Source organism: Pristiophorus japonicus, chromosome 20, assembly GCF_044704955.1.
Source record: "Pristiophorus japonicus isolate sPriJap1 chromosome 20, sPriJap1.hap1, whole genome shotgun sequence".
Taxonomy (NCBI): Eukaryota; Metazoa; Chordata; class Chondrichthyes; family Pristiophoridae; genus Pristiophorus; species Pristiophorus japonicus.
Genome location: NC_091996.1, coordinates 85,940,667 through 85,950,075, shown reverse-complemented (window position 1 = coordinate 85,950,075; position 9,409 = coordinate 85,940,667). Strand labels below are relative to the sequence as shown.

At 48.1% G+C, this 9,409-nt stretch overlaps 1 protein-coding gene across 4 annotated transcripts in view; it reads left to right on the top strand.

Annotated features, from left to right (window-relative positions):
- Positions 1-2,102: 2,102 nt before the first annotated feature.
- Positions 2,103-9,409, top strand: part of LOC139232639 (arf-GAP domain and FG repeat-containing protein 1-like) — a 134,269-nt gene continuing 126,962 nt past the window's right edge. For 2 of the 4 annotated variants that reach the window (XM_070863086.1, XM_070863084.1), the window contains exon 1: positions 2,103-2,382. In XM_070863086.1, coding sequence (XP_070719187.1) covers positions 2,216-2,382 — 167 coding nt within the window. In that variant the 5' untranslated portion in view covers positions 2,103-2,215. The remainder of the gene's footprint in view (positions 2,383-9,409) is intronic. The other 2 variants (XM_070863085.1, XM_070863087.1) reach the window with 2 other exon arrangements.

The following is a 9,409-nucleotide window of genomic DNA, read 5'->3' as shown; positions in this document are numbered from 1 at the left end:
AAATGTTGTCAATATATAAAGACAATTTGTTGTTATTTAATAGATTATTGGAGCTAAAAGTATTTTCTAAAATGAACTTTTTAAACAGATTAACTTTATTTAACAGATTAATGGGGTTAACAGTATTATAAATGAACTGTATTTAATAGATTAAGGGTTTTTAAACCTTTATAAATGAATTTTGTAACAGATTAGAGGTTTTAAACTTTTATAAATGATCTTTAACAGATTAGAGGTTTAAACATGCTATGAATCAACTTTATTTAACAGATTAAATGAACATTGAGATGAGGGGTGCATAAAATTGTCAATATTTTGTCAACAAAATGTTGTTAACAAGTTGGTTGCTGTTGTTATTTAATAGATTATTGGAGCTAAAAGTGTTATATAAATGAGCTTTTTAAATAGATTGGAGGAGTAAAAATGCTATAAATGAACTTTATTTCACAGATTAACGGGGTTTAAAATGTCGTAAATGAACTTAATAGTCAACAGATTAAAGGTTTATAAACAAACTTTGTAACAGATTAGAGGTTTAAAACTACTACGAATTAATTTTAATTTAACAGATTAATGGGGCTAAATATATTATAAATTAACTGTATTTAACAGATTAAAGGTTTTTAATAGATTATTGGAGCTAAAAGTGTTATATAAATTAACTATTTAAACCGAATAGAGGTTTAAATTAACTTTATTTAACAGATTAACAGGGTTTAAAATGTTGTAAATTAACTTAATATTCAACAGATTAAAGTTTTTAAAACTTTTATAAATGAATTTTAACAGATTGAAGTTTAAAATACTATAAATTAACTTTAAGTCACAGAATAATGGGGCTAAAATTATAAATGAACTGTATTTAATATATTAAAGGTTTTTAAACCTTTATAAACAAACTTTGTAACAGAGTAGAAATTTAAAAATGCTATAAATTAACTTTATTTCACAGATTAACTGAGTTTAAAATGTGATAAATGAACTTTTAGATGGGGGTGCATAAAATGTTATCAATATATAAAGTCAAGTTGTTATTTAATAGATTATTGGAGCTAAAAGTGTTATTTAAATTAACTTTTTAAACAGATTAGAGATTTAAAAATTCTATAGCTTAACTTTATTTAACAGATTAATGGGGCTAAAAATATTATATGAACTGTATTTCAGATTAAAGGTTTTAAAACTTTTAAAAATGAACTTTGTAACATATTAGAGGTTTAAAAATGCTATGAATTTATTGTATAACAGATTAAAATGTTCTAGATGAACTTTTTAAAGATTAGCGGTTTAACAATGCTATGATTTAACAGATTAACAGGGTTTAAAATGTTAATAAACTTAATATTCAATAGATTAAAGGTTTTTAAACTTTTATAAGTGAACTTTAACAGATTAGAGGTTTAAAAATGCTATGAATTAGCTTGATTTCACAGGTTAATGGGGCTGTGGATGAATTTTGAGGGGTACCCAATGCAGGACAAGTTGTTGGTGTTGTTGTTGACTTGGGTTGCAGGTTTTGAGCTGGCGCTCTGGCCGCCGTAGCCCCGCCCCCGAAGGTGTGAGTGGCAGGCGAGCCGCTGGAGCTCCGCCCACACGGGGTGTGATTGGCAGGCGCGGGGGGGGGAGGGGGGCGGGATGCTGTAGTTCCTCCCACCGGGGGTGTGATTGACAGGAGGGAGCGGGCCGCTGTAGCTCCGCCCACCCGGTGCGGATTGACAGGAGGGAGCGGGTTGCTGCAGCTCCACCCACCTGGGGGTGGTGATTGACAGGAGGGAGCAGGATGCTGTAGCTCCGCCCACCTGTGGGTGGTGATGGACAGGAGGGAGAAAATGCTGTAGCTCCGCCCAACCGCTTCGGATTGACAGGAGGGAGCGACAGGTTGCAGCTCCACCCACCCGTGGGTGTGATTGACAGGAGGGTGTGGGATGCTGTAGCTCCGCCCACCTTGGGCGGTAATTGACTGCAGGGGGGGGCGGCATGCTGTAGCTCCGCCCACTCCGCGAGGGTGTGATTGACAGGACAGTGGGCGGGATTGTGTAGCTCCGCCCACCCCCGCGAGGGTGTGATTGACAGTCGGGGAGCGGGCCACTGTGGCTCCGCCCAGCCGGGGCGGTGATTGACAGGCGGGCGGGCGGTCGGTGAGAGAGAAAGTCAGTGAGTGAGAGCTCGGCCCGGCCCCGCGGACAGCCCGCCATCTGCCGCCATCCGCCCCGCCATGTCGGCCACCGCCCGCCGCAAGCAGGAGGAGAAGCACTTGCGGCTGGTGCGGGAGCTGGGCGCCCGACCCTACAACCGCCAGTGCTTCGAGTGTGAGCAGCGCGGGCCCACCTACATCGACATCACGGCCGGCAGCTTCGTCTGCACCTCCTGCTCGGGGATCCTGTGAGTGCTAGGCCGCGGGGGGCGGAGCTTGGGGGGGGGGCGTGGTAGCGCCCCCTGCTGGGGGGGAGGACTAACAGCACCTCTCTCCTGCTGGGATAGTGAGGGGGGCACCTCCTGCTGGGATAGTGAGTGGGGCACCTCCTGCTGGGATAGTGAGGGGGCACCTCTCTTCTGCTGGGATAGTGAGTGGGGCACCTCCTGCTGGGATAGTGAGGGGGGCACCTCCTGCTGGGATAGTGAGGGGGCACCTCTCCTGCTGGGATAGTGAGGGGGGCACCTCTCCTGCTGGGATAGTGAGGGGGGCACCTCTCCTGCTGGGATAGTGAGGGGGGCACCTCTCCTGCTGGGATAGTGAGGGGGGCACCTCTCCTGCTGGGATAGTGAGGTGGGCACCTCTCCTGCTGGGATAGTGAGGTGGGCACCTCTCCTGCTGGGATAGTGAGGTGGGCACCTCTCCTGCTGGGATAGTGAGGTGGGCACCTCTCCTGCTGGGATAGTGTGGGGCACCTCTTTCCTGCTGGGATAGTGAGTGGGGCACCTAGTGAGTGGGCACCTCTCTCCTGCTGGGATAGTGAGGGGGCACCTCTCTCCTGCTGGGATAGTGAGGGGGCACCTCTCTCCTGTTGGGATAGTGAGGGGGCACCTCTCTCCTGCTGGGATAGTGAGTGGGGCACCTTTCCTGCTGGGATAGTGAGTGGGGCACCTCTCCTGCTGGGATAGTGAGTGGGCACCTCTCCTGCTGGGATAGTGAGTGGGCACCTCTCCTGCTGGGATAGTGAGTGGGGCACCTGCTGGGATAGTGAGGGGGACATCTGGGATAGTGAGTGGGGCACCTCTCCTGCTGGGATAGTGAGTGGGGCACCTCTCCTGCTGGGATAGTGAGTGGGGCACCTCTCCTGCTGGGATAGTGAGTGGGCACCTCTCCTGCTGGGATAGTGAGGGGGGCACCTCTCTCCTGCTGGGATAGTGAGGGGGGCACCTCTCTCCTGCTGGGATAGTGAGGGGGGCACCTCTCCTGCTGGGATAGTGAGGGGGGCACCTCTCCTGCTGGGATAGTGAGGGGGGCACCTCTCCTGCTGGGATAGTGAGGGGGGCACCTCTCCTGCTGGGATAGTGAGGGGGGCACCTCTCCTGCTGGGATAGTGAGGGGGGCACCTCTCCTGCTGGGATAGTGAGGGGGCCCCTCTCCTGCTGGGATAGTGAGTGTATGGAGGGTACACCTCCTCGGGTTTTGATGAGGGGCGGGGGGTGGAGTAGGCTGTGGAGGTGGGGTAGAATATACCCCATACAGTGATCGTAGGGGGAGAGGGGGCTACCATGATTATGTACAGTGCTCGGGTATCCATTGAGTGTGGGGCTAGAGGGAGTAGTGTATACCCTATACCGTGTATACAGCGTGCGGGCATTCTGAGTATTGCGGGGGAGGGGTGTGTATACCCTATACAGTGTTCATATACAGTGCGCGGGTATCCTGAGCGTACAGGGGGACAGGGTGGGGAGCTGAGTATATACCCTATACAGTGAGCATATACAGTGGGCGGCCATCCTATGAATATTGCGGAGAGGAGAAGGTATACAACGAGCGTACACATCGACATCACGCGGTCAGCTTCGTGTATACCACCAGCTCGGGCATCCTGTGTGTATAGGGGGCCGGGGGTGGTGGTGCTGGGTGTAGACCCTATACATTGAGCATACACAGTGTGTGGGTGTTCTGTGAGTACCGGGGGAAGGGAGTGTACACCCCACACAGTGCATGGGTCTGCCTGCATCGACTGTGGCCAGCTTTGTGAGCACCATAGGGAGAGGCGTGTGTATACCCAATACAGTGCCTGGGCATTGAGAGTACCGGGAGAGTGGGGGGGGGGCGGTGGGTATGCAGTGCTCCCGCATCTGGGAGGGTGAAGGGTATGCAATTAGCATATATATCGACGTCACGCGGGCAGCTTCGTGTGTACCTCGCGTGAGGGGGAACTGGGGGCAGGGGAAGAGTGTGAAAGTGTACCGGGAAGAAGGAGTGTACACCTTGTCGAGTGCTCGGGCATCCCACGAGTACCAATCATATACAGTGTACAGGGAGTGTATACCGTTTTCATTTATCGCATATAGTCGTCATATCCCCCTTTTTTAATCTCTCAATGCTTCTGTGAAACCCTCATCCGTGCCTTTGTTACCTCCAGACTTGACTATTCCAACGCACTCCTGGCTGGCCTCCCACATTCTACCCTACGTAAACCAGAGGTGATCCAAAACTCGGCTGCCCCGTGTCCTAACTTGCACCGAGTCCTGCTCACCCATCACCCCCTGTGTTCACTGCCCCGTGTCCTAACTCGCACCGAGTCCCGCTCACCCATCACCCACTGTGTTCACTGCCCCGTGTCCTAACTCGTACTGAGTCCCGCTCACCCATCACCCCCTGTGCTCGCTGCCCCATGTCCTAACTCGTACTGAGTCCCGCTCACCCATCACCCCCTGTGCTCGCTGCCCCGTGTCCTAACTCGCACCGAGTCCCGCTCACCCATCACCCCCTGTGCTCGCTGCCCCGTGCCCTAACTCGCACTGAGTCCTGCTCACCCATAACTCCCTGTGCTCACTGACCTACATTGCCTCCCGGTTAAGCAACGCCTCAATTTCAAAATTCTCATCCTTGTTTACAAATCCCTCCATGGCCCTCGCCCCCTCCCTATCTCTGTAATCTCCTCCAGCCCCACAACCCCCCGAGATGTCTGCACTCCTCTAATTCTGGCCTCTTGAGCGTCCCTGATTATAATCCCTCAACCATTGGTGGCCGTGCCTTCTGTTGCCTGGGCCCCAAGCTCTGGAACTGCCTGCCTAAACCTCTCTCCCGCTCTCTTCAAGACGCTCCTTAAAACCTACCTCTTTGACCAAGCTTTTGGTCACCTGCTCTAATTTCTCGTTATGTGGGTCGATGTCAATTTTTAAAATCTCGTAATACTCCTGTTCACTATGTTAACGCTGCTATATAAATACACGTTATATACTGTTCGTTGGTCCTGTCTACTGATCGTATGCCCGATATAAGAACATAAGAATTAGAAGCAGGAGTAGGTCATACTGCCCCTCGAGCCTGCTCCGCCATTTAATACGATCATGGCTGATCTTCGACTTCAACTCCACTTTCCCGCCCGATCTCTATATCCCTTCATTCCCCTAGAGTCTAATAATCTATCTATCTCAGCCTTGAATATATTCAGAGATTCAGCATCCACAGTCCTCTGGGGTAGAGAATTCCAAAGATTCACCACCTTCTAAGTGAAGAAATTCCTCTTCATCTCAGTCCTAAATGGCCGACCCCTTATCCTGAGACTTTGACCCCTGGTTCTAGACTCCCCAGCCCAGGGGGAAACATCCCCCCTGCATCTACCCTGTCAATCCCCCTCAGAATCTTTTAAGTTTCCACGAGATCACCTCTCATTCTTCCAAACTCCAGAGAGTACATAAGAAATAGGAGTAGGAGTCGGCCATACGGCTACTCGAACCTGCTCCGCCATTTAATAAGATCATGGCTGATCTGATCATGGACTCAGCTCCACTTCCCTGCCCGCTCCCCATAACCCCTTATCCCCTTATCGATTAAGAAACTGTCTATTTCTGTCTTAAATTTATTCAATGTCCCAGCTTCCACAGCTCTCTGAGGCAGCAAATTCCACAGATTTACAACCCTCAGAGAAGAAATTCCTCCTCATCTCAGTTTTAAATGGGCAGCACCTTATCCTAAGAATATGCCCCCTAGTTCTAGTCACCCCCATCAGTGGAAACATCCTCTCTGCATCCACCTTGTCCAGCCCCCTCATAATCTTACACGATTCGATAAGATCACCTCTCATTCTTCTGCATTCCAATGAGTAGAGGCCCAACCTACTCAACCGTTCCTCATAAGTCAACCCCCTCATCACCGATATAGGCCCATTCTACACAATCTCTCATCATAGGACAGCCCTCTCATCCCAGGAATCAGTCTGGTGAGCCTCCGCTGTATCGCCTCCAATGCAAGTATATCCTTCCTTAGGTAAGGAGACCAAAACTACGCAGTACTCCAGGTGTGGTCTCACCAGGGCCCTGTACAATTGTAGCAAGACTTCCTTACTCTTGTACTGGGAACCTATGCAGGGAGACAGAGGGAAATAAAATGGAGGCAGAAGCAAAAGATAGAAAGGAGAATAGTAAAAGTGGAGGGCAAAGAAACCCAAGGCAAAAAATCAAAAAGGGCCACATTACAGCCAAATTCTAAAGGGGCAAAGTGTGTTAAAAAGACAAGCCTGAAGGCTCTGTGCCTCTATGCGAGGAGTATTCGGAATAAGGTGGACGAATTAACTGCGCAGATAGCAGTTAACGGATATGATCTAATTGGCATCACGGAGACATGGCTCCAGGGTGACCAAGGCTGGAACTCAACGTCCAGGGGTATTCAACATTTAGGAAGGATAGGCAGAGAGGAAAAGGAGGTGGGGTTGCACTGCTGGTGAAAGAGGAACTTAATGCAATAGTAAGGAGAGACATTAGCCTGGATGATGTGGAATCGGTAAGGGTGGAGCTGCGGAATACCAAAGGGCAGAAAACACTAGTGGGAGTTGTGTACAGGCCACCAAACAGTAGTAGTGAGGTTGGGGACAGCATCAAACAAGAAATAAGGGATGTGTGTAATAAAGGTACAGCAGTTATCATGGGTGACTTTAATCTACATATTGATTGGGCTAACCTAACTGGTAGCAATGCGGTGGAGGAGGATTTCCTGGAGTGTATTGGGGATGGTTTTCTGGACCAATATGTCGAGGAACCAACTCAAGGGCTGGCCATCCTAGACTGGGTGATGTGTAATGAGAAGGGACTAATTAGCAATCTTGTTGTGCGAGGCCCCTTGGGGAAGAGTGACTATAATATGGTAGAATTCTTTATTAAGATGGAGAGTGACACAGTTAATTCAGAGACTAGGGTCCTGAACTTAAGGAAAGGTAACTTTGACGGTATGAGGCGTGAATTGGCTAGAATAGACTGGCAAAGGATACTTAAAGGGTTGATGGTGGATAAGCAATGGCAAACATTTAGAGATCACATGGATGAACTTCAGCAATTGTACATCCCCGTCTGGAGTAAAAATAAAACGGGGAAGGTGGCTCAATCGTGGCTAACAAGGGAAATTAAGGATAGTGTTAAAACCAAGGAAAGGCATATAAGTTGGCCAGAAAAAGCAGCAAACCTAAGGACTGGGAGAAACTTAGAATTCAACAGAGGAGGACTAAGGGTTTAATTAAGAGGGGGAAAATAGAGTACGAGAGGAAGCTTGCTGGGAACATAAAAACTGACTGCAAAAGCTTCTATAAATAGGTGAAGAGAAAAAGATTAGTGAAGGCAAACGTAGGTCCCTTGCAGTTGGATTCAGGTGAATTTATAATAGGGAACAAAGAAATGGCAGACCAATTGAACAGATATTTCGGTTCTGTCTTCACGAAGGAAGACACAAATAACCTTCTGAATATACAAGGGGACAGTGGGTCGAGTGAGAAGGAGGAACTGAAGGATATCCTTATTAGGCGGAAAATTGTGTTGTGAAATTGATGGGATTGAAAGCCGATAAATCCTCGGGGCCTGATAGTCTGCATCCCAGAGTACTTAAGGAAGTGGCCCTAGAAATAGTGGATGCATTGGTGATCATTTTCCAACAGTCTATCGACTCTGGATCAGTTCCTATGGACTGGAGGGTAGCTAATGTAACACTACTTTTTAAAAAGGAGGTAGAGAGAAAATAGGGAATTATAGACCGGTTAGCCTGACATCAGTAGTGGGGAACATGTTGGAATCAATTATTAAGGATGAAATAGCAGCGCATTTGGAAAGCAGTGACCGGATCGGTCCAAGTCAGCATGGATTTATGAAAGGGAAATCATGCTTGACAAATCTTCTGGAATTTTTTGAGAATGTAACTAGTAGAGTGGACAAAGGAGAACCAGTGGATGTGGTGTATTTGGACTTTCAAAAGGCTTTTGACAAGGTCCTGCACAAGAGATTGGTGTGCAAAATTAAAGCACATGGTACTGGGGGTAACGTACTGACGTGGATAGAGAACTGGTTGGCAGACAGGAAGCAGAGTATTGGGAAAAACGGGCCCTTTTCAGAATGGCAGGCAGTGACTAGTGGAGTGCCGTGCCGCAGGGCTCAGTGCTGGGACCCCAGCTCTTTACAAACTACATTAATGATTTAAATGAAGGAATTGAATGTAATATCTCCAAGTTTGCAGATGACACTAAACTGGGTGGTGGTGTGAGCTGTGAGGAGGATGCCAAGAGGCTGCAGGGTGACTTGGACAGGTTAGGTGAGTGGGCAAATGCATGGCAGATGCAGTATAATGTTTATCCATTTTGGGGGCAAAAACACGAAGGCAGAATATTATCTGAATGGCGGCAGATTAGGAAAAGGGGAGGTGCATGGTTCATTCTGTCATTGAAAGTTGGCATGCAGGTACAGCAGGCGGTGAAGAAGGCAAATAGTATGTTGGCCTTCATAGCTTGGGGATTTGAGTACAGGAGCAGGGAAGTCTTGCTGCAGTTGTACAGGTCCTTGGTGAGGCCTCACCTGGCATATTGTGTTCAGTTTTGGTCTCCTAATCTGAGGAAGGACGTTCTTGCTATTGAGGGAGTGCAGCGAAGGTTCACCAGACTGATTCCCAGGATGGCAGGACTGACATATGAGGAGAGACTGGATCAACTGGGCCTTTATTCACTGGAGTTTAGAAGGACAGGTTAGATGCGGCCCTTCGAGCCTGTGCCACCATTCAATATGATCATGGCTGATCATTCACCTCAGTACCCCTTTCCTGCTTTCTCTCCATACCCCTTGATCCCTTTAGCCGTAAGGGCCATACCTAACTCCCTCTTGAATATATTCAATGAACTGGCATCAACAACTCTCTGCGGCAGGGAATTCCACAGGTTAACAACTCTGAGTGAAGAAGATTCTCCTCATCTCGATCCTAAATGGCTTACCCATTATCCTTAGACTGTGACCCCTG